Raw genomic sequence first — 25,014 nt, forward strand, 5'->3', positions numbered from 1 at the left:
CCCAAGGCCCTCCTGGGCCACATGTGGCCCTTAGGCTGTGGGTTGGACAAGTTTGTTTTAAAGTGAGGGTCATGAGGACTTATTTTGCCTCAGTGAAATAATGAGTGTGACATGTCCTGTTCATGAGAGTGACTTGATAAATGGTGGTTCTGAATTGTGGAATTCACACAGACATGGTGGGAGTGGTAGTCCATTCTGATGAAGGAAATGATATGGACAGCTAACTTTGGAATTCCCAAGGCCTCTGACCATTGAGATCAGACCTACAAAAACTTAACATCAAATGTGCATTGTCCTAGGAACAGCTGGGACCCTAGGAGGCAGCGGCAGTTGTCAATGAGCTCTGCGGACAGTGTGGACGCCAAGCGGACTCAAGAGGAAGGGAAGGACTGGGCTGAAGCAGTGGGTGCATCCCGTGTTGTCCGAAAGCCACCAGACCCTCAGCCACCATCCAGGAAGCTTCATGGCTGGGCAGCAGGCCCTGACTACCAGGTACCAAGGGCCCTTGGCTGGTCTATGTATTTGAACTTCTCTGAGTTCAGTGGCTGGGTTTCTGAAAAAGTCCTGGGTGGGCATTTCCTTTTCATTTTTAGATTTCTTCTTCTTCTTTTTTTTTTTTTTTTTTTTAAATAATCTCTTCATAGAGGCAAGGTCTCACTGTGTTGCCCAGGCTGGTCTCAAACTCCAGCTCAAGCGATGCAATGTGTTAGGATTTACAGGTATGAGCCACCATGCATGACTTATTTTTATTTTTTTTGAGATAAAGTCTTGCTCTATCCTCCACCTCTCACCTTCAAGCCATCCTCCCATCTCAGCCACCTGAGTAGCTTGGGACTACTGGTGTGCCACCACTCCTGGCTCATTTCATTTATTTTTTGTAGGGACGAGGTCTTACTATGTTGCCAAGGCTGGTCTTGAACTCCTGGGCTCAACGGATCCTCCTGCCTCAGCCTCCCAAAGTGCTGAGATTATAGGCATGAGCCACTGTGTTTGTCCTATTGTTTTCATTAAAAAAAAAATTAAAACAGCTGGGCATGGTGGCTCATACACTTTGTGAGGCTAAGGCAGGAGGATCACTTGAGACCAGGAGTTCAAGACCATCCTGGCCAACACAGCAAAACCCTGTCTCCAAAAAAAAAAAAGAAAAGAAATCATTAAAACAGCTTCAAAGTGATAGAAAAAAAGTTGGAAGTACAGTACAAACGATGCTTTTTCTGAACTAATTAAATGCGTAGTCAACCTGATGAGTCTCTTTACACTGTGGTGCTTGTTTCCTACCAAATTCCACCCGGGTAACCACAATGACTTCCAGGAAATTAGTCTTGATCATTGATTGCCATTTAATCTGCAGACGCCATTCATCTTTTACTGGTTGTCCCATTAATGTCCTTACCTGAAAGAATCCAGTTCAGAATCACCTATCTTTAGTTTTCTTCAGTCTGGATCAGTTCCTCAGCCTTTCCTTAACTTTCATGACTTTGAGGCTTTGAAACGTTACAAACCAGTGGAATGCCCCTCAAATTGGGTTTATTATCATCTTTATTGTGAAGAGGTCCAAGATTGCCATCCTTGGCAGGGATCTCTCAGACATGACTGGACTTTTCTCATTGCATGCTACCAAGGCAACCGTGCCTTCACCCTATCTCCCTCTGGCTATGTTCACTTTAGTCTCTTGATTAACAGGGTCCTTGCCAGGTTTCATATTGTAGAGGTAACTCTTTTCCTTATTTGTAGTTGATAAGAATTTTGTTGGGGGAAACTTTGAGACTGAATATCCTGTTTCTGATCAAGCTTTCAGTTTATTTATTTATTTACATCAGTGGGTGATAATCTGCTGCTGTCACCCGGTTGGCCATCGGGAGCCCTGTCAGGCCAGTGTGTGTCCTTTTTAACTGTCTTCATCCTTTTATGGAGCCCTTCCTTCATCTCTCCTGGACTCATCTTGTTCTTGACCTGTCTTGTCTGGGATCAGCTCTTTCACCATGAAGTCCTAGTTCTTTTTATATACGCAGGGCGTTTTTTAGAAACCAGTGTCTGAGCCCCAGCAGGCTCCTTGCTGTTGGGGTGTCACTGCTCCTGGACTTCCTCAGCGGACATTTGCGGGGGATGTATTTAGGCATATACATGTGTGTACAAATACATTTATACCTGTGTTATTTCTGTATCTGTCCAGGTTGAGAACCCTGTGTTCTCATCAATACCTCCAGTTCCACAGACTCCATTCCTGTTCCTCCCAGTGCATGTTTGCACTTCCTTTCTCTAACAGTGCAAAGCTGTCCCTTGTACTTATACTCACTTGCTCAGTCTTCCTGTGTGTGACCAATCTCATTTCTGCTGCCACGCTCTCTCCCTTGCACATATGCCCTCCTTGCCCACTCAGGTGTCATTGTCCCCACTCCTGGATGCCCTGAGTGTCCCTGCCAGGCCAACTCTGCCTATGAATGTCCCCCTCATCCAGCTTGGGCTCTAGCCCCACACCTTCACGTGCATGCCCTCCTCCCCTTGCCTGGACTCTTGACCATTTGGAGTGCAGTGAGCCACCAGGACTCCTTGACACCAGGTGCCTGGCTTGCCTTGCCACACCTGATGACACTGGGACTGGACTGTTCAGGAATGGGAGAGCTGGGGAAGGGAGAGTCATGACTTTGAATACACTGACTGGGTAAAGCCTGTTGTTTTCAATGCTCTTTGCTATTTATTTTTTATTATTCGTTTTTGGAGACAGAGTCTCGCTCTGTCACCCAGGGTGGAGTGCATTGGCGTAATCTTGGCTCACTGCAACTTTTGCCTCCCGGCTTCACGTGATTCTCCTGCCTCAGCCGCCCATATAGCTGGGATTACAGGCATGCATCACCACGCCTGGCTATTTTTGTATTTTTAGTAGAGATGGGGTTTCACCATGTTGGCCAGGCTAATATTAAACTCCTGATCTGCCTGCCTTGGCCTCCCAAAGTGCTGGGATTACAGGCATGAGCCCCCGCGCCCATCCTGTTTCTTGCTATTTAAAGGGCTCCTATTCCACATTCTTATAAGAGGAAAATGCCCTTAAGCTGCAGTCTGCTAATTGAATACCTATTATACACACGCATAGGCACATACATAAGTGCTGGGTACGAGAGACCCAAAAGTGAAACTAAACAGGCACAGTGCCACTGCTCTTGGAAATTATTCTGCAGTTAATCCACATTTTCATTTACAGGTTGAGATTGCTCAGTATTCCCTATTTTTTTCCTTTTCATCAGCCAAGAAGTAGTGCTTATCAGTATTCAAAGGTTTCACTTTAAGGTACTCATAACAGCACTATAAATTAACTAAAAACATCAGTAGTGATGAAATCTATATACTTATGTATCCAAGGAATCTTCTGACCAAATTTCTTTTTTTTTTTTTGAAATAGAGTCTCACTCTGTCACCCAGGCTGGAGTGCAGTGGTGCAATCTCAGCTCACTACAACTCCTCCTCCTGGGTTCAGGCAATCCTCCTGCCTCAGCCTCTCGAGTAGCTGGGATTACAGGTGTGTGCCACCACACCCAGCTAATTTTTATATATTTAGTAGAGATGGGGTTTCACCACGTTGCCTAGGCTGGTCTTGAACTCCTGACTTCAGGGGATCCACCTGCCTTGGCCTCCTAAAGTGCTGGGATTATAGGTTTAAGCCACTGCCCCCAGCCTCTTCTGACCAAATTTCTTAAAAAATGGTCTTAGTTTAAATTACTTTGCGGAACATTTAGTCTGTAAAGTGATCACTAATTTCAGGGCAGTGTAGAAAGGCACATCAAAGGTCTTGTCTGTACATGTGCCCTCTGGGTCTATTATTTCTTTTCTAGGAAATTATCTGAAGGAAGTAATCAGGGTTAGGCATGAAGGCTGATGTGCAGTAGTGTATTTAATCCCATGGGATAAAGGCAGTTAGGCAGTTTATGGTATGAGCCATGAGCTGATCAACACACAGCCATTAGAAAGATATAGACAGATGCTCATGCTCAACGGCAAAGAGAAAGGAAAGTGCACATTTCGGCTCCAATGATATTATGTAAATGTACCTTCATGCTTCTAAATTGGAAGTTTATAATCTTATGATTCCAATACTTATCTCTAGCTTATGAGAAGTTAATTGTTAGGAAACTCCTTGACTACAGTAAGTTTTTGTATATTTCGTTTACTGAAGTACAATTAACCTACAAGAAAGGCCTAAATCCTGTTTCTTTGGTTTGATTTTTAACAGTTATATACATCTGTGTCATTAGCATTCAAAACAGGAAGTCCTGCCTTTTTCTGATAGTCAAATCTTACTAGAATTTCAGTGGCCAGAACTCAGGTGCCACCTGTCCATCAATTGTGCTGTTGCAAGGTCTGCATGCAGCTTTGCTCCTGTAGACCAGTAAGAAGGGGTCCCAGTGTTAAGAGCTTTTCACTCTGCATTTTGGCACTGTGGTTATCCAGTAACTGGCAACCAGCAAGAAACTCAGAAATGGATAAATACCCAAAAGAGATTTTTTTAGACACGCTTTTTTGTTTTGTTTTGATGGGGTCTGGCTCTGTTCCCTGGCTGGAGTACAGTGGTGTGATCTTGGCTCACTGCAGCCTGCTGGGCTCAAGTGATCTTCCTGCCTCAGCCTCCTGAGTAGCTGGGACCATATAGGCATGTACCCACGCCCAGCTAATTTTTGTAATTTTTATTTTTGTAAATACAGGGTCTCATCGTATTGCCCAGGCTGATCTCAAGCTCCTAGGCTCATGCAGTCTCCCGGGTTGGCCCCCAAAAATGCAGGAATTACAGGCATGAGCCACTGCACCTGGCTAGACATGCCTTTCTATATAAAGAGCACTTTGAAGCTTTATGTCTGACAATGAATTTTATTTTCCTATGGTTCTTTCTATCCAGGGGTCCAGAGGTTTATGTATTTTCGTGCGGGCAGGAGTAGCGGTTTCCTGACCCAGGAATGATCAGTGTGTGGCTTCCTGTTGCAGTTCATTAGCCGTGGAGGCCCTTAGCTTGTGTGCCCGTCAGCAGTGATAGGCGTGTTTCACGTGTGTGGTTGCAGTGTAGAGTGCTTTGCAAACATGGTTTCACCTTCACAATCCTAAGAGCTTGCTTTGTTGTCCCCATTTTAAAAACAAGGAAGTGAGGAAATAAGGTGTAGAGAGTTGACATTTGGCATAAACCACATTCCACATACAGCAGAGGCCAGAGTAGGATTTTAATCCAGCTCTGTCTATCACACGCCTGCACTGCCTCTTGAAGGTGCTTGAGGATTATGGGAGGAGAACTGATCCTGAAATGGGAGTGGTCCCTGTATCCCAGGTCTGGGACCTGCCGCCTTATCTCAGAGACGTTCTCTTTGCAGAAGTCCTCGATGAGCAGCATGTTCCGGCAACAGTCCATCGAGGACAAGGAGGACAAGCCCCCACCGAGGCAGAAGTTCATTCAGTCAGAGATGTCTGAGGCGGTGGAGCGAGCCCGAAAGCGCCGGGAAGAAGAGGAGCGCCGAGCCCGGGAAGAGAGGCTGGCTGCCTGTGCCGCCAAACTCAAGCAGCTGGACCAGAAGTGCAAGCAGGCACGGAAGGCAGGTGAGGCCCGGAAGCAGGCAGAGAAGGAAGTACCCCGATCTCCAAGTGCTGAGAAGGCATCGCCCCAGGAAAACGGCCCTGCTCTCTGCAAAGGTAAGGGCTGGGCCCTCTTCCCACCAAGTGGAAACCCCGGCCTGTTGTCATTGGCTTGTTACTTGCACCTGCCTTCCTCCTTAGCTAGCAGAACCTCTGGCTTATGATGAGATCGTACTGGGAAGCATCAGTTGGTAAAAGCATAGGCCTGGGTCAAATGCCTGAGTCCTGATCCTATTTGAAATTCTTTTTTATAATTTCAACTGTTATTTTAGATTATTAAGGGTGTACATTGTGTGATGCTGAAGTTTGGGATGCAAGTGACCCTGTCACCCAGGTAGTGAGCATAGTGCCCAGTAGGTAGTTTTTCAGCCCTTTTTCCTTCTCCCTCTGAATGTCTTAAACTAGCTGGTGAGCACCTCACCTCTCTGGAGCCTGTTTCTTTGTCTGTGAAATGGGATGAGTATGTACCTGCCATCATGCTGAGGGGTGTATAGCATGCTCCAGTTTCTGGGACATAGAAATCATGCATCTGCTCATTGATGATACTCATCATCACAGTTATTATCATTGTCCCTGCCCAACCAAAGTCACAAGTGCCCCAGGACTTTAATAAAACCACAGATCCTTTAACCTAGAATAAAAAAATAAGCCCCCTTGCTTGGTAGAATAATTTTCCTGTTGTTGATTCTAAAAGAAATGGATCACGTGCACTGCCCCCCTTTTTTTGATAGGGTCTCACTCTGTTGCCCAGGCTGGAGTGGTGGGATCTCAGCTCGCTGCAACTTCCCCCTGCCAGGTTCAAGTTATTCTCCTGCCTCAGCCTCCAGAGCAGCTGGGATTACAGGCATGTGCCACCACGTCCAGCTAATTTTTGTATTTTTAGTAGAGACAGCGTTTCATCATGTTGGTCAGGCTGGTTTGGAGCTCCAGACCTCAAGTGATCCACCCGTCTTGGCCTCCCGTAGTGCTGGGATTATAGGCATGAGCCACCGTGTCTGGCCGACATGGCCCTGTTTAAGAGTGATTAAACCACGCTATATTAAGCAGAGTGTCACAGTTTTAAAGAATATAATCAGCTGTTTTCTGTGTAATTCTTAAAAATAAACTCAGATCAGCTCTTGTTAGAAGACAAGGGGATGTTTGAAGCTCTGAAAGCTTCTCGGGTGATTGGTCACCTGAGAGTCCTAGTGCCCCTTTGGCCAGGGAACTCATCTTTAGTTTTCCTTCTGATCTCCTTTTATTAAAGGTTGAGTGAGGGCTGTGCCAGTCCTGTGGCGAAGTTGCACTGAGCATTTTCTGCTTGTCAGGCACTGTTTTCAGTATATATCTGTACTTAATTTAATTCTCACAGAAGCCCTGGGAGTATGCATGGTGGTTATTCTTATTTGCAGATGAAAAAATGGCCAGGGAGAGCCTGGAAAATGTGCTCAGGTAGCACAACCTTTCTCTTGTTTTTTTTTTTTTATCCTTGCCAGCAGGAAGTCATACACAGCCTTTTCGTATGTTGAATTTCTGCTGTTCAGATGTTGGATATGTGAGCTGTCACCGAGTTCCTGGCTGTTCTCTATCAGTCCTTTTTTTTTTTGAGTTGGAATCTTGCTCTGTCATCCAGGCTGGAGTGTGATGGTGCAATCTGACTGCAACCTCTGCCTCCTGGGTTTATGCCATTCTCTCACCTCAACCTCCCATATAGCTGGGATTACAGGTGTGGACCCACCATGCCTGGCTAATTTTTGTGTTTTCAGTAGAGATGGGGTTTCACCATGTTAGCCAGGCTGGTCTTGGACTCCTGACCTCAAGTGATCAGCCACCTTGGCCTCCCAAAGTGCTGGGATCACAGGTTTGAGCCACCATGCCTGGCCTTACTAGTCCTTTTTAATAAAACGTCTTTCACCTGAAATCAGATTTCAGCTCTGCTGGTGACTGTGTGACCCTGGACATCATCTAACTTCTTGACTTTAGTGTCCTAGTCTGTAAGGTGACAGCAAGTGAAGCCTCCTCACGTGTGTTGTGGGGAGTCCCTGAGCTTGTGCATGTGGTACGTTTGGCGTAGGGCCAGGGTTCAGGGACGTAACTGTTCTAGCTGTAGAGTGTTTGTGCCAACAGGAAGAAGTACTTGCTTGTAAACATTTGGTTGGCTGAGCTCCTGTGAGCTTACTGTGGTATTTCTCTACTGGTATATTCTCTAGGCTCCCCAGAATTTCCTGCTCAGGAGACCCCCACCACGTTCCCAGAAGAGGCACCCATAGCGTCTGCAGCAGTGGCACAGAGCAGCAGCAGTGAGGAAGAGGCCAGAGAGGCAGGGTCCCCTGCACAGGAGTTCAGCAAGTATCAGAAGTCCCTTCCTCCCCGATTCCAGCGCCAGCAGCAGCAGCAGCAGCAGCAGCAGGTAAACAGATGAGATGATAAAAACCTGTGATAAATGGGCCTGAGTGCTGAGTGGATGTCCCCCCACCATCCCCATGCCCACCTCCAACTTAGACCAGAACACCCCTTCTGTGCCCCCAAGAACAGTGGAGACATTGAGAGTTGCACCTCAAAACTTGGAACGTTGGTAGATCAGCCCCTGGCCGTTATTTACGTTTCCAGGTGGAGGTCCCTTGTTGTGGTTAATTGACCTTGTTTTCTAATATTGGAAAGGAACCTATTTCATGTTGTATGTAGTGAACTCCATTTTTCTTGTGTGCAGGATGGTTGCTTATTTCAGAGCAGTACACCTTGGACATTCCTTAGAGGACAGTGGGTCCTGCCCTGGGGTCCTCCCAAGATGTAAGGGAGGCCAGTGAGTTAAGAGCTGTCATAGAGAGGCATGCCACCTTTGGGTTAAGGATGTAGGTTTGAAAGTTTCAAGTTGCACAGCTTGGGCTCCCTTCCTGATGGTGCTGCTGAACTAGTTGCGCATGACCTTGGATGGGTCAGTCATGCCCCTCTCGGCCATATTTTTTCACGTGTAAACCAGGAAGAACGAATACCTGCCTTTCAACATGGCAGAGCGTTTCATGCCATAACGCCTATGAACTGGTTTATTGGTGTTACCATTGTTGGCTTTTTATAAACCTTATTTTTTTCATGAACTTTATAAGGGACCTACTTTTTGTCCTAAAGATTGTGTGAATAGTGGTTGTAATTCCACCAATCTCTCCTAGTCCTGATAGTCTTGCACTCATCAGCAATCATGCCTACTAGAGTAGTAATAAGTAAAGGAACCCAGTAGCCATTACAGAGAAATAGTACATTTTGATGGGAAACTGAGATGATACATAGATGTTACTTAGTGCACACCCAACAGCAAGGTGTGCAGTAAATTATTACTAAAGCTAACTGAAAATGTTTCAAAATGTGTGTGCCATGGAGAAACAAACCAAGGTCTTAAGGCTTTTCCCAGTATCTCTCTTAATTACCTTTAAACTTCTCTCCCCAGCCTCTTCTCTCCTCTAGGCCCCTGGGAGCATTCCAGGCACTGCCTTTAATTGCTTTTAGAGCATGGTAGTGTAGGCAAGCACTGCACAGTTACTCATGTTCGTGGGGTGTAGAATTACTGACTGGGGAGATCTCTGGAATTATCCATGCCAAACCTAGCAGTGACAATTCCTCTGGGCAGTTGAGGTGTGGAGGGAAGTGATGGGTAAGTCCTTCCTTAAGAATAGAAGGTCTGAAAGCACCAAGGCAGCCTGTCTGGTCATATTCCCTGGGGACCTAGGGTCTAGACAGGATGAGGAGGTGGGAAATGGAGGCCCACAGCCTTCTCTGTGGACTGGGACAGTGAGTGACTCAAGTCTCTTGATTGATGAGCTATATTTATTGAGTGCATTTAGTAGGTGATGGGAGCGCCAATAGAACTGTCCAGAGAATCAGCTGAGGATGTGCTATAGACTGCCAGGAGGGTTGGCAACCTTTCTGTTTGTGGAAAGGAATGGTGTGTCCTGGAGGCCACTTGGGTGTCCTCAGAGTGTGATGCAGCAGTGAGTCCTGGCCTCAAGGCCAATTCAGGGTTCCTTTAGAAATTAGTGCCCAAGGTCACTGATGGGATAAGAAGCAGGGTCTGAAATCAGGCAGGGGCCTTGATTTTGAATAGTTCACTGATGCTTTCTCTTTACCCATTTGTGCAAATGTTCTGTATCCCAAGTGTGGTGCTGGGGGCAAGAGTGCACAGGGAGTCTCCTAGGGTTTGGTGAGGGTTGCCACCAGTAAAAACCATCAGCTGCTATGAGTACAACAAAAGAGCACCTGTTCTGTGGGAACAGAACCAGGGATCTGGTCTAGTCTGGGGGTTATGACAGGCTTCCTAGAGGATGCGTTTAAGCTGGAAACCTGCATTTAGGGATGGAGGAAAGAGGTGCTTACCTAGGGGCCCCAGTGTGTTCCCATGGCCTGAAATGGGTGGCAGGGATATATGGAGCAGAAAGGAGAGGGCCAGTTGTGCCAGGCAAAGCTAGAGAAGCAGACTGGGCAAGGGCACACGGGACCCAGCCCTCATCCTAACCCCACAGGTCATGCATAGCCTCATAGGATTTGAGCCGTTAGTCAGAGAGCAGTGGAGAACCACTGAAGGGCCTTATGAGCTAGGGGTTGACATATTGGGGGTGGGGTGTGTGTGGGAAAAGATCACCCTAGTTGGGGTTGGAGATGGATTGAAGGGGCCAGGAGGGAGCAGGGAAGGGATGCTGACTCCCCTCAGGTGGTAGCTGCAGGAGGGAAGAAGCGTCCAGCGTCAAGACGTTCTGTGGGAGGCTGCTGGTGGGTTCCAGGAGTGTCTGATCTAAGTGAAAACCTAGCCTGTCTCATGTAGCACAGGTGCAGATGGGCCTCCATTGTGATAATGGTATGTCGGTCCACCAGCCTTGGACAAGGACCTCAGCTTGCAAGCTGTAACACACTGGAGGCTCCCCCTTGAGCAGCTGCCCATCCCTCCCCTCCTTGGTCTTCTGTTTTGGGTGGGCTTTCTGTGCTGCCTGCTGGAAAGCTGGAAGGGCATGTGTTAGGTAGCATCTCTGCCCCCCCTGCCGCACCTGCCTGACTAAGTCTCTCTTTCTGCCTGGGCAGGAGCAGCTGTACAAGATGCAGCATTGGCAGCCGGTGTACCCCCCACCCTCCCACCCGCAGCGTACCTTTTACCCACACCACCCCCAGATGCTGGGCTTCGATCCCAGGTGGATGATGATGCCTTCCTACATGGACCCGCGCATCACACCCACTCGGACCCCAGTGGACTTCTACCCCTCCGCCCTGCATCCCTCAGGTAAGCACTGTGGTCTAATGGTTCATACCTATAGCACCCAGGATAGCGCAGTGGTCAAGAGTGTCAGTCTCAACACACCTGGATTTTGGTCTGGTTCTTTGTCAAGTACACGACTGGTCTGAGTTTCAAAGTACTCACTTGCAAAGTGTAGGTATAATGATAGTTCTTTCATAAAGAATTGTTGGGAAAGTCATGAACATCATGTATCATAAATTACTTTAATTAATTTTGGATTTCTGCTGTGTTTTTTTGTCCCTCTCCTCATTCTTAACATTCTTTGTGCTTTTTCTTTTTTCCTTGATTAATCTTTCCCAAGGTTTGTCTAGTGCCTTTTTAAAATCAGTTTTTCGGTTTCTTCATTCCTCTTTCTTATTTGGGTTTTATTTTAATAATGTCTGCTTTTTTTTATTAGTGCCTTTAAAATATATGATTAGTTTATTAATTTTTGGCTTTATGGCTCTCTTTGTGGTGTTAATTTCTAATGTGGCTGCTTTTTGGTCAGATAATACGGTCAATGTGACATAGACCAGGGGTCAGCAGACTTCTACAAATGACCAGATAGTAAGTCTTTTAGGCCTTGATCAGGTAGTCGGTTTTGGTGTTGCAGGACAAAAGCCGCCACAGTCAATCAATGGTAAGTGAATGAGCATTGTTGTTTCTCCGTAAAACATTGCTTGTAAAAACGGCAGTAGGCTGAGTTTTGTTTAATGGCTGTAATTGCTGACCAACTTCTGACTTAGGTTGGTTGACATTTGTTGGATTTCCTCTGTTTCCTCTTACGTGGAGATTCTTTTTTAACATTCTACATTTGCCTGAAAAGGTTGTATTCTCTGGTTGGATATAGTCCATTAAATTGAGCATGCTAATTGTGTTGTGCAACTATCTTCATCATTGTAAGTTTTTATCCCTCTGACCAGCTACTATAAAAAGTGTTTTAAAATGTCCCACTATGATTATGGATGTGTCACATCTTCTTTGGGAGTCTTTCAGTTTTTGCTTTGTCTATCTGGAGGCATACCTGTTCCTTCTATCCTTACATAGCACCCTCGTTGTCATTAATTGTGCTTTCTATATTTATTGTCTACTTTGTCTGATAGTAATCTAATTATTCTAGTTTTCTGTTGATTAGTACTTATTTGAAGTCTTTTGTTCCGATTTTTACTGTTAGCCTCTTTGAGCCTTGATTTTTGGGGAGTGTATTTTTGTATCTACAAGATGTGTGTGGTTTTACCACTCTGAAGGCCTATGACTTTTAATTGTAAAAGTTGGTCCCTTTACATTTATTGGGATTATTATCATTTGAGACAGAGTCTTACTCTGTCGCACAGGTTAGAGTGTAGTGGTGCTATTTCAGCTCATTGCATCCTCTGCCTCCCAGGTTCAAGCAGTTCTCCTGTCTCAGACTCCCAAGTAGCTGGGATTACAGGTGCCCACCACCATGCCCAGCTAATTTTTGTGTTTTTTTGTTTTTGAAACAGGGTCTCGTCTCACTCTGTCACCCAGGCAGGAGTGCAGTGGTGTGATCTCGGCTCACTGCCACCTCTGCCTCCCAGGTTCAAGTGATTCTTCTGCCTTTATCTCTGGAGTAGCTGGGATTACAGGAACCCGCCACTATGCCCGGCTGATTTTTTTTGTATTTTTAGTAGAGACAGATTTTGCTATGTTGGCCAGGCTGTTCTCAAACTCCTGACCTCAAGTGATCTGCCTGCTTTGGCCTCCCAAAGTGTTGGGATTACAGGCATGAGCCACCTTGCCTGGCCTTATTGGGATTATTATATTTAGATTTTCCAACTATAATATTTTATGTATTCCACTTTTATTCCTTTCTATGCCTTTTCTTTTTATTCTTGCCTTTTCTTGGTCCTATTCTTGTTTTTCTTTTCCTTCTACATTTTATTTCTATATGTTAGTGGTTACATGAAAATTCTGACATGCACCTTCAACTAAGCAAAGCATAATCAGTATCTTTACCCTTTGCCTGAAATTTGATTACCGCCTCCATCAGTCTTGTGGTCTTGGCTTTGTATTTCAGTTCATTCTTGTTTTTATGCCCATCAAATAGGGGTGTGTGTGTGTGTGTGTGTGTGTGTGTGTGTTTGTGTTTTCCCCTGTCACCTAGGCTAGAATGCAGTGGCATGATCTTGGCTAACTGCAACTTCTGCCTCCAGGGTTCAAGCAATTCACCAGCCTCTACCTCCTGAGTAGCTGGGATTACAGGTGTGTGCCACCACGCCCAGCTAATTTTTGTATTTTCAGAAGAGACAGGGTTTCCCCATGTTGTCCAGGCTGGTCTCAAACTCCTGACCTCAGGTGATCTGCCTCCTTGGCCTCCCAACGTGCTGGGATTACAGGTGTGAGCCACCATGCCTGGCCTATTTTTGTTTTTTAATCCAGTCTGTGATTGTTCAGATGTGCCTATATACTTACCAATTTTCTTACTGCTTTTTCCTTGTTTTATCTTTTTTCTTCCCTCTGGGATTCATTTTACTACTTCACGAAGTACATTCTTTATGCTCTTCAGTTCTTTTGTTTGTTTGTTTGTTTGTTTGTTTATTTGAAACTGAGTCATGCTCTGTTGAGCAGGCTAGAGTGCAGTGGCGCAATTTCAATTCACTGCACCCTCCGCCCTCCCAAGTTCAAGCGATTTTCCTGCCTCAGCCTCCTGAGTAGCTGGGACTACAGGCGCTCGCCACCACACCTGGCTAATTTTTGCATTCTTAGTAGAGACAGGGTTTCACCATATTGGCCAGGCTGGTCTCAAACTCCTTACCTTGTGATCCACCCACCTCGGCCTCCCAAAGTGTTAGGTTTACTAGTGTGAGCCACTGTACCTGGCCATGTTTTTCAGTTCTTAAAAGTTTTGGCAGTAGATTATCTATTGCCAAAAAGTCTGTGTCTAAAAAGTCTTTATATCACCCTGAATGCTAGTGTAGCTGGGTATAGAATTCTGAGTTGACAGTTATTTTCTTTTAGTGCTGTGAAGGTGAATTTTCTTTTTCTTTTTCGAGACAGAGTCTTACTCTCTCACCTAGTCTGGAGTGTAGTGCACGATCTCAGCTCACTGAAGCCTCTACCTCCTAGGCTCAGGTGATCCTCCTGCCTTAGCCTCCTGAGTAGCTGAGATTATAGGTGAATATCACCATGCCTGGCTAATTCCATTTCTTTTGGCTTCTCTTGCTGCTGAAATGGAAACAGTAGAGTATCATTTTTGGATACTTAGTTTTCTCTCTGGGTACTTTAAAAATCTTCTCTTTGTCTTTGGTGTCCTGTAGTTCTGTCTCAATGTGTGGTGTCTAGGTATACATCTATATTTTATTCTGCTTAATATTTATTGTGCTTGAATCTAAAAATGTTTAGTCTTTAATCACTTTTGGAAATTTGTCTTCTAATTATCCCTTCAAATATTGCCACTTCCTCATTCTTTCTAGGGCTTCCATTAGGTTTATTTTATACATTCTCATTCTGTTTCCCAAGTGTCTTAGAAAATATGAAAGATAGGCTCTCTCTGTGTTGGCCTTTTGGGAAATTGCCTCAGGGCTATTTTCCAGTTTTCTCCCCTGCTGTGTCTTACCTGCTTTCTGATGTTCCCAATGGGCTTTTAATTTTAGTGACTGTATAAAAAATACACACACACACACACACACACACACACACACACACACACAACCCACCCCTTTTTTTGGAGACCACAATCTCGCTCTGTCACCCAGGCCAGAGTGCAGTGGCACAGTGCAACTTCTGCCTTCTGAGTTCAAACGATTCTCCTGCCTCAGCCTCCTGAGTAGCTGGGAGTATAGGCCTGCACCACCACACCCAGCTAATTCTTATTTTTTAAGTAGATAACGGGGTTTGACCATGTTGGCTAGGCTGGTCTCGAACTCCTGGTCTCAAGTGATCTTCCTGCCTTTGGCTCCCAAAGTGCTGGGATTACAGGCATGAGCCACTGCTCCTGGCCCAGTGACTATATATTTTTATTACTCGGGTTTGTTGAGCAAATCTCATTTTTTCTTAGGTTTTTAATTCTTCCTTTTATGCTTTTAATGATTTAGAAGATAATTTTCTGGCATTTAACAGATTGTTCTGTTAATTGAAGTTCTTGGGGAGGCATCTAATCCTGTGGGCTCATCATCAACTCATGGTGGGTTACCTTTCACATATGTTCTGATAATTTGGGACCGCGAGCTCAGTTTCAATAGCATTTTAACTGTGGTGATCCAGGATTGTTCAGGTCAAGACCGTGTTTCTTCAGAGTGTTTTTGTTTCCTTCTGACAGCCTAGAACCAGCTTTTATATTAATTTAGGAGGTTTCTGGACTGTTTGGGGAGGTAGAAATCTGGTCTCCCATCCCTTAAACCCCTGTGAAAGTAAGCATATGTGTCTGAATTCCTGGGAGGGCACAGTTGTTTCCCTGCCCTGTATAGAAAGGCTTCATCTCTTGTCCTGTGAGTATTAATGATCAAGCCCATAACTGACAAATGTGCTTTTCTTGCCCCCCTTCCTTGGGCTTCACAGGTCTTTGAACCAATCAGGGTGCATGCATGTGTGCCTTCAGAGGTCCTCAGGTCAGGAAAGAGATTAAGAGCCCTGTGATGTGTAGGTGGGTGGGTTTCTGTATCCACGTGAAGGTTGTCTACCCTCAGATTGGAGCGGGGCTTTCTAAATGAGATGACGTAGATCAGTCTTTGCCTTCTTCAGGACTGATGAAGCCCATGATGCCCCAAGAGTCCCTCAATGGGACAGGCTGTCGCTCTGAGGATCAGAACTGTGTGCCCTCACTCCAAGAAAGAAAAGTGACCCCCATCGATCCAGCCCCTGTGTGGAGCCCAGAGGGCTACATGGCACTGCAGAGCAAGGGCTACCCGCTCCCACATCCAAAATCGAGCGACACCTTGGCTATGGACATGCGTGTCAGGTGAGATGAAGCCTGGTCCTGCTGCCTTGCTACTGAAGGAAGATTCAGGTCCTAATCAAGAGGGCTCTGGCCTGAGCTACCACCCTAGGAGACACTGCCCATGGGAGACTGGCTTCTCTGAAGGAGCCCCTCTGGGGAAGGAGAGTGTGAGGAGGGTTGCTTGAATGCTTTGGGCAAGAGGCCCTTTGCTGATGGTGAGACTTAAGGTGAAGGAGAAGTCCTGGGGGTCATCAAGCCCTAGGCACAGGGCAGGTGGGTGGGGGCTTCATAAGGCAGTTGGGGTCCAGAGTGTGGGTCTTGGCTCCTTTCTGTGGAAGTAAACAGAGTTAGCCCTGCAGCCCCCTGGCCCCAGACTCTTCACGGCCTCCCAGGCTCCAGCTTGCTCTTTGACCCAGAGGATTGCCCGGCTCCTCTGTCTCCAGGGGGCAGGCCACGCCCACCTGGCAGCCACGACACTCTTCACTCTCATGGACTCCAGGGGCCACCAACCAATTCATGGCCTGGCATTTCTGAGACATATTTAAAGATAGAGCAAATGTTGTTGCGTATGTTTTTTTTTTAAAAAAAAACTATCTTTAAAAATTCTTTTTTTCTTTTTAAAACTAAGCTCTGTGTTCAGCATGGAAAACAGGAACCAGGCTCCAATCATGTTGACTGATTTTTCTGGTTCCTTTTCAGGAATGAAAGCTCTTTCTCTGCCTCACTCGGAAGGTCAGGGGGCGTAAGTGCCCAGCACGATCTCTTTGAGGAGAGAGGGGAGGAGTACTTGAGTGCTTTTGACAAGAAGGCCCAAGCAGACTTTGACAGCTGTATCTCTTCTCAAAGAATAGGCCAGGAGCTTTTGTTTCCACCCCAAGAAAATATTCAGGATGCGGGTACTCCTGGGGGTCACACCCAAAACCTCAGGTGTTCCCCATTGGGGCCTGACTTAGTCCCAGATGAGAAAAAGCCAGAGTGTGGCAGTTGGGACGTTAGCCACCAGGCAAAGACCGCTGACACAGCCCATGGTGTCGAGCGGGAGGCACCCCGGGAGGGGACAGCCTTTAACATCTCCTCCTGGGACAAGAAGGGGAGCCCCAAGAAACAGCTGTCCTCAGAGCCTGAATGGACTCCTGAGCCCCGGAGCTCCAGCAGCCAGCACCCGGAGCAGATGGGCAGGACCCGGAGGTCGGGACCCATCAAGAAACCAGTTCTAAAAGCCCTCAAGGTGGAAGACAAGGAGAAGGAGCTCGAGAAGATGAAGCAGGAGCTAGGGGAGGAGAGCGCCCGGCTGGCCAAGGAGAAGGAGCAGAGCCCTACAGCAGAAAAGGATGAGGATGAAGAGAACAACGCCTCTCTGGCCAACTCCTCTGCTGCCACTTTGGAGGACAAGGGCCCTGCCCACACCACTTTTGGCCACGAGGCCACCAAATTTGAAGAGGAGGAGAAATCTGACAAGGCCTGGGAAGCCAGACCCCAACGAGAGTCCAGCGATGTTCCCCCCACAAAGAGAAATAACTGGATCTTTATTGATGAGGAACAAGCCTTTGGGGTCAGAGGGCAGGCCCGGGGCCGGGGCCGTGGTTTCAGAGAGTTCACTTTTCGTGGTCGGCCTGCTGGTGGCAACGGGAGCAACCTCTGCGGCGGGGGGGTCCTGGGGGCCCGCAGCATCTACTGCAGCAGCCAGCGCAGTGGCCGTGGCCGGGGCCTGCGAGAGTTTGCTCGGCCAGAGGACTGCCCCAGAGCCAAGCCCAGGCGGAGAGTTGCCAGTGAAACCCACAGCGAGGGCTCAGAGTATGAAGAACTTCCCAAGCGGCGCCGGCAGAGGGGCTCCGAGAACGGGAACGAAGGCTCACTTCTGGAGAGGGAGGAGAGCGCCTTAAAGAAAGGCGACTGCAGAGATTCTTGGCGGTCCAACAAGGTGTGCTCCGAGGACCATAACGGTCTAGATGCCAAGAGCCGAGGCCCTCGGGCCTTTGGGCGTGCCCTCCCTCCGCGGCTGAGCAATTGCGGGTATGGACGGAGAACCTTCACTTCCAAAGAGTCACCCCACTGGCAGAGCAAAAGTCCTGGCAGCTCTTGGCAGGAATATGGCCCTTCTGACACATGTGGATCCCGGCGATCTGCAGACAGAGACTATGTCCCAGATTCCTACAGACACCCTGACGCGTTTGGTGGCAGGGGCTTCGAGGATAACCGCTCAGAGGAGAAGAGGTCCTTTTTCCAAGATGACCACGTGGTGGATTCTGAAAATGCAGAGAACCGGCCCTTCAGGAGGCGGCGCCCCCCACGCCAAGATAAGCCCCCTCGCTTCCGGCGCCTCCGGCAAGAACGGGAGTCCCTGGGCCTGTGGGGACCCGAGGAGGAACCCCACCTGCTAGCAGGTCAGTGGCCAGGCAGGCCCAAACTGTGTTCTGGGGACAAGAGTGGCACTATGGGCCGCCGGTCCCCAGAACTCTCGTACCAGAACTCCTCCGATCACGCCAACGAGGAGTGGGAGACGGCCTCTGAGAGCAGCGACTTCAGTGAACGGCGGGAGAGGCGGGAAGGCCCCGGGTCCGAGCCTGACTCCCAGGTGGACAGTAGCCTGTCGGGGGCCAGTTTGGGTGAGAAGAAGGAGCTGGCCAAGAGGAGCTTCTCCAGTCAGAGACCTTTGGTTGACAGACAGAGCCGAAAGCTGGAGCCGGGAGGGTTTGGGGAGAAGCCCGTTAGGCCAGGTGGTGGTGACACCTCCCCCTGCTATGAGAGCCAAGAGAATGGGACGCCTTTGAAAGCCAAAAGGTAAAACCAGACACCACCCAGGCCCTTTTTGTTGTTGTGTTCTGTTCTCAGCAGCACTGAGTTCACGCATGCATGCCGCCGTGTGTCGGGGCTGGGGACCTGCCCCCAGGCCCCTGGGTGCGCGCGTCTTCATTGCCTGCCCCGCATTGCTTGTCTGCTTCTCTTGTGGTGCTGTTGTTGTGGCCAGAGAACCCCCACCCTAAAGCGGTGCTCTTGCAGCCGCTGTCCAGCACCTGGCCTGGGAGTCCAGGCGTGTGTCCCTGCGTGTGTCCCTGGAGCCCTGCCAAGGGCTGCCGCAGTGAGGAGCTTTGCCTGTGCACAGCGCCAGACCCCGGTCCGCCCACCAGAGTCCTCTGCTCCAGAGTTGCTGCCAGGTGGCGTCCTAGGGGTCATTGTTGGCCTTGTGACTGCTTAGAAGTGTCTCTTCCCAGGTCGCTCTGTTGCTCCATGGTGAGGAAATGTGGCCTCACGGTGGGGCTGCCACCTCAGCATGGCAGGAGCCCAGCAGAGGGGAGCAGGCTACGCATAGCCCGGCAAGCACCTCTTCCATAGCCAGGGACATTCGGGTGATGACCTGGGCTCAGGGCCTGGGAGAGGGTCCCCTGCACAGTCTGGTTGACAGCACTTGGCTCGTGCCATGGACAGGGAGGTGCTGGGGCTGCTGAGGCCTTCCCTGTCCTCAGCACACTGAGGCAGACAGCTTCACACCTCCACCCTCCTTAGAATTCAAGGCACATCAACTCCCAGAGAAGGAGCCACAGAGATTTCTGACTTTCTTAGGTGGCGTTTAACCTCGCTTCCCAGGCTCCAGAGGCCGACCCTCAGCTTCACCTCCATTTTCTGCCCTGAGGGCCCTGTGGCAGGGCAAGGCCTGGGTGCCGTTCTGGTCAGTGACTCCTGGAGAGGAGCAGAAATGCTGGTGGCTCTGTTCCGAGCGTATTCCCCCTTGTCTCTCTCCCCCTACTCTTTCTAAATGTAGCATGTGGGAAAGCCCTGCGGAGCAGCAGGAAACCGCCACTTTCCTTAGGAGGAGGCAGAGCTGGCGGGGGCAGCCTTCACCCTGTGTTTGCACACAGAGACAGATGCACTGCTGCCATGAGCTGCTCCTCCCCACCCAAGGGGTCGGCAAGAAGAAGCAGGTCTAGAGCAGGGTGCCTGGCTTGTGTGCAGGCTCTGTGCATGCACTGTGTTTCCCTCCTTCCCCAGTCTCTAGTTAACACCATCCTCTTTCCCTTACAGATCCCCAGATGAGGCCTTACCTGGAGGTCTTAGTGGCTGCAGCAGTGGGAGCAGCCACTCCCCCTATGCCCTGGAGCGGGCAGCCCATGCCAGTGCTGACCTTCCCGAAGCCTCCAGCAAGAAGGCAGAGAAAGAGGCCAAGTTGGTTGCTCAGAGGCCAGGCGAACAGGGAGAGGCCATGAAACAGTTTGACCTGAACTATGGAAGTAAGTCGCCCTCACATCCTCAAGGCAAAGAGCTCAGGTGGAACGAGGGGCTGTGCAGTCCTCAGGGCTGCCGAGTTTGCCCTTGCACTGAGTGCCTTAGCTTTCGGAATAGCTGGGCAGTCACTGGGCCGGGTTCTGGGGCTGCAGAGGTGAGCAGAGTAGGCAGGATTCCTGCCAGCTATTGCTCACAGGCCATTGGATCCCTGTGACACCTTGCAGCTTCCGCACTTTAAAGAGGGGAAGCCTGGGACCCAGAGATGTTGGGTGGCATGTCCAAGGTCTCACAGCTGGCTAGGAGCAGAGCTGGGGTTTAAGTATGCCCTTAGAGTGGTCTCTAAGTTGTGCCCTCGGGCCTCTTTGGTTTGTGGTAACTGTGTTAGATCAGAGACAGCCTGAAAAAGACACAGAAGTCCCGTCCAGGTTTCTGTCCAGCCTGACGCTAGATATCAGGCATCTGTTGAATTGTGTTGTTCTTGCCTTCTGGTGAATGGAAAGACTGTTCCTTCTCATGAAATCTTTGTTCAGGTGCCGTCATCGAAAATTGCGGGTCCAGCCCCGGAGAGGAGAGTGAGGTGGGTTCTCTGGTAGGCGAAGGCTTCATCGAAGTCCTGACCAAGAAGCAGCGCCGCCTGCTGGAGGAAGAGAGAAGAAAGAAGGAGCAGGCCGTGCAGGTGAGGGGCTGCGGCATGTGGGGCAGGAGGGCAGGCTGGCAGATGCCTAGGAAACCTAGAGCCAGTTAAGGGAGTTCTCAGGCAAGCTTAAGGTGGCAGGGAGGAAGAAAGGAGTATTTAGTAAGCATGCATTGTCTCCCTGTGCCTGCTGTTATCCATCAAAGTAGGACTAGGTGGTGGCATCATTGTTCTGCAGAGGAAGAAATTGAGTCTTGAAGAGGGTGATTTGTCTAGGTGATAACAGCGGAAACATGTCCAAGCCCAGATGCAGACCTTGGTCAGCTCCTAGCTCCTCCTCCCTCCCCACTCCTCATTCCTGAGCGGAATAAGATTTGTCTCTCTGAAGTTATGTGGTTAGTGAACCGTGTACTCAAATGGAGACCCGCACACAGATCACCGTCCATTGGCCTTTCGGGTCTTTCCTGGCGGGTACTTGGCTTGGCCTCACAGTTCACTCTACTTGAGGTCTTAAGAGACCAGCATTCCACGCATCTCTGGAACATTTTGAGGTGCTGTCATTTTGGTACCTGGGATACTTGTCCTGGGGAGAATTTGTCAGTCATCGTGCCTTAGGCTAGATTACAGCACCCTTTCTTCCCCTCAGGTGCCTGTCAAAGGTCGAGGCCTTTCCTCCCGTATTCCTCCTCGGTTTGCAAAAAAGCAGAACAACTTATGTCTGGAGCAAGGCGACATGACCGTGCCTGGCAGCAGCCTGGGCACTGAGATCTGGGAGAGCAGCAGCCAGGGTGAGTTGGGGGTTGTGACCCCAGCTGTGGCTCCCAAGGTCACATCACAGACTAGGTTTTCGTCTTAGGGAGGATCCTGCTTTTGAGCTACAGACATAGTTGGAACAGTACTCATTTGCAGGGTTCCACTGCTGAGCTAGTTTTGAATGCCATCTGAATGATTTGCTGCTGCAGCCCCCAAACAGATACATAATTTTCCTTGCCTAAAATCGGGTAGAAGAACAGAGCGTTCATTAGGTCCAGTGATCTGGAAATCGATGGCCCTTTGAGCTGAGAAAGCAGCAATGGGATTGGCCTTTGATCGTGTCTGTCATCATGTTCTCCCACTAACTTATGGAAAAGCATCAAGTGACTGACAGACCAGCTGCAGGAGTTCAGCAACTTTCTTCTGTGCTCTGCACCCTTTCTTAACATGGGGAAGGCTCTGGAAGCTCCACCCTGAATGCTCTTCTGGAAAGGCAAACTGAGACCAGAAGAGGGTATACACTACTTTTTAGAAAATTTGTTTCCCTGAAAAAGTTTTTTTAAAAAAATTCTATATGGAATGTGATTTTTCTGGTAACTTTTCCTTTTAAAATAGAAAACTATTTTCCTAGAATAGGTAGGTTCTTCTTGAAGCTTCCTGGGCAGGGTCCTGCACTGTTAGCCCAGAGGGTGCATAGGACATGCACATTTAACAGCTCAGGCCCATAAGGGGAGCTTGGAGAGGTCACCTAGTGCCAGTTCATTTTTCTACAAAGCAGCTGAGGCTTCTAGAGGGAAGGAACTTGACTCCAGGGTCATAGAACAAGCACCTGAGACACTGAGTTCTGGGCCTTGAATCTTCCACTGTCTCCACATTGCCTGTCCTCATGTGCTTGATGCCCAACTTTGATGGAAAGGAAGCACGATCATTTGAGAAAACATCAATAGCACTAGATTTGGTAGTGGCTGGGTGATAGGTATCATGGTATTGATGTCCAAAAATGCCCAGCTGCCAGATTGGTTGAGCTGCCAGGTGTGAGTCATCCCCTTTTGTCAGATCTTTTCCTCCAGAATTCTGCAGGGTCTCATTGGTTGCTCAGACCAGAGATTGCATCCATGGATGGCTTCAGAGGGCCCTTGGATATTAAAATAGCAAGTGAAAGCGTTTTTGTTTTAAAGAGATGGGATCTCACTATGTTGCCCAGGCTGGACTTGAACTCCTGGGTTCAAGCAATCCTGCCTCAGCCTCCTGAGTAGCTGGGATTACAGATGTGCGCCCCACACCCTACTCTAGCATGTAAATTTTTGCATGCATATTTATTTTTCTGGGCTCAGGATCTATGGCCCCTCAGGAAGTGGTCTGTGAGCTGAACAAATTTTAGTAATACCCACTTGGATCTTTCAAAGACCTGTAGAAGCTGCCAGCTTTGGCCAGAAGTGGTAGTAGCTCACGGGAGGCCAAGGCGTGAAGATCACTTGAGGCCAGGAGTTCAAGACCAGCCTGGGCAAAAGTGAGACCCTGTCTCTATTGTTTAAAACAAAAAAAGAAAAGATTTATATTTTTAATTAAAAAAAAAAATGCCAACTTTTAGAAGTAGCCTAAGTGAAAGGAAGCATCGGCATAGCAGAAATAGCAACAGAGAATCCAGATTGGCAGGAATAACAGCTTCTGCCGTGCTCACCGTCTCTCGTATCAGTGAGATGCTGAGAAACACGTTGGGTGAGGGTGTGGAAAGTTAGGTAAGGCTGTCAGAGCAGCTCTTCCACATCAGAGCTGTTAACCAGGTGTCATGTATAGGGGCTGCGGGTGGGGACGGGGGGCGTGTAGGGGAGGCAGGGGAGTTGGATTTCTGCAGGCTGTGCCTGTGCTTGTTCTTTAAGAGCTCATAAACTCGTGTTTTTCTAGACAGGCTTCTGTTTCATGCCCTGACTCTGTCTCCCTCCCCTGGCAGCTCTCCCCATGCAGGCCCCAGCCAGTGACTCCTGGAGGAAAGCTGTCACTGCCTTCAGCAGCACTGAGCCTGGCTCTGCAGAGGTGAGTGTGGCCACTGCCCACATGTTGCTCCTGGGATGAGTATGTGCTCACCATCCACACGGCCAACTTGCTGTGGATCCCTGCATCCCAGCCCATCCAAGCCCCTGCCACAGCAGCCAAGCTGGGAATTTGATTGTTTTCATGAGCCCAAGCTCATCAGTGGTTTTCCCTCTTGACTCCTGCTGGGAGTCTGGCCTGTGCGTGGGGCCTGCATGAGTAGGAGAAAGAGAAAAGGGGTAACAAGGAAGGACCCAATGCTGGGTGGGAGGAGGGATTGAGGGCTTTCCCTGAAGTGGTGTCAGCAGTTACGTAGTCTGGTTTGGGTCATGAGTGAGATGGGTTTGGCAGCCTCTGTCTGGGGCCTGCGGAAGATCCTGTGGTCGTGCGGAAGATCCTGTGGGGTTGGTGTATTTGGCCGCATGTAAATTGTGAGGCATCCTCGGCATAGCAGGACCACACTTGGCAAGGGGCAGGCAGCTGGGGTAGATGAGTCTCAGTGCCACATTGTAGTTTTACTGTCTGGAAAATCAAGTTGGAGTTTGAGGCTCTAACCCATTTTGTGCTCTGCACAGCAGGGTTTTAAGAGCAGCCAGGGAGATAGTGGCGTTGACTTGAGCGCGGAGTCTCGGGAGTCGTCCGCGACCTCCTCGCAGCGCAGCTCCCCCTATGGGACTCTGAAGCCAGAGGAGATGAGCGGGCCTGGCCTGGCAGAACCCAAGGCTGACAGCCACAAGGAGCAGGCTCCAAAGCCATCTGAGCAGAAGGTAACCTGGGTGTTCAAGCCACAGTGGCCAGGGCCTGGGTAGAAGGGGCCACTGTCTTGTTGTCTTCCCCAGTTCTTGGGACAGTCGAAGCTGGAGAGTGTGGTCATTCCAGTCTATATTTCCACCTCTCTGCTTTTTTATCAAGGATTCAGAACAAGGCTCTGGACAGAGCAAGGAGCACAGACCAGGACCCATCGGCAACGAGCGTTCTCTGAAAAACAGAAAGGGCTCGGAGGGAGCCGAACGGCTGCAAGGGGCTGTTGTTCCGCCTGTGAATGGGGTAGAGATTCACGTGGACTCTGTGCTGCCTGTGCCACCCATAGAATTTGGAGTCAATCCAAAAGTGAGGGTTTGATTTGTTTTCTTGCTTGCTTTTTTTTACTTTTTATTTTTAGTACTTGGAGAAGTTGGGGTCTCAGACAGGATTGTCTCCTAGAAAGAATAGAAGGATGGGAGCCAAGCACTATGCAGTGACTAGGGTGTTGGCTTGGAGTCCTGCACGTGGCTGGTGCTCTGTTGAGTTGCTTTAAAGATTGCCTCACTGGGCCGGGCACAGCGGCTCACACCTGTAATCCTAGCATTTTGAGTGGGCAAGGTGGGCAGATCACCTGGTCAGGACTTTGAGACCAGCCTGACCAACATGGTAAAACTGTATCTCTACTAAAAATACAAAAATTAGCCGTGCTTGGTGGCATGCGCCTGTAATCCCAGCTACTTGGGAGGCTGAGGCAGGAGAATCGCTTGAACCTCCTACCTCAGGAGGTGGAGGTTGCAGTGAGCCTACACCATGCCACTGCACTCCAGCCTGGGCGACAGAGTGAAACTCCACCTCAAAAAAGATCGCCTCACTGACAGTGGCCAGGCTCTTGGG

At 48.9% G+C, this 25,014-nt stretch overlaps 1 protein-coding gene across 50 annotated transcripts in view; it reads left to right on the plus strand.

The window, feature by feature from the left end:
* The window catches only part of PRRC2B (proline rich coiled-coil 2B), a 113,349-nt gene that overhangs the window by 74,356 nt on the left and 13,979 nt on the right, over positions 1-25,014 (plus strand). For 17 of the 50 annotated variants that reach the window (XR_013519726.1, XR_013519725.1, XM_078329923.1 and 14 more), the window contains exons 11-22: positions 300-492; positions 5,349-5,664; positions 7,797-7,996; positions 10,651-10,846; positions 15,542-15,758; positions 16,437-18,518; positions 19,758-19,963; positions 20,489-20,634; positions 21,239-21,380; positions 23,297-23,379; positions 23,955-24,143; positions 24,289-24,486. Coding sequence is in view for 47 of the 50 variants with exons in the window: in XM_078329923.1 (XP_078186049.1) it covers positions 300-492; positions 5,349-5,664; positions 7,797-7,996; positions 10,651-10,846; positions 15,542-15,758; positions 16,437-18,518; positions 19,758-19,963; positions 20,489-20,634; positions 21,239-21,380; positions 23,297-23,379; positions 23,955-24,143; positions 24,289-24,486 (4,168 nt within the window). In the remaining 3 variants the exon portion in view is untranslated. Of the gene's footprint in view, positions 1-299; positions 493-5,348; positions 5,665-7,796; positions 7,997-10,650; positions 10,847-15,541; positions 15,759-16,436; positions 18,519-19,757; positions 19,964-20,488; positions 20,635-21,238; positions 21,381-23,296; positions 23,380-23,951; positions 24,144-24,288; positions 24,487-25,014 lie in introns of all 50 variants that reach the window. The other 33 variants (XR_013519724.1, XM_078329905.1, XM_035260717.3 and 30 more) reach the window with 4 other exon arrangements.

This window comes from Callithrix jacchus, chromosome 1, assembly GCF_049354715.1.
Source record: "Callithrix jacchus isolate 240 chromosome 1, calJac240_pri, whole genome shotgun sequence".
Lineage (NCBI taxonomy): Eukaryota > Metazoa > Chordata > Mammalia > Primates > Cebidae > Callithrix > Callithrix jacchus.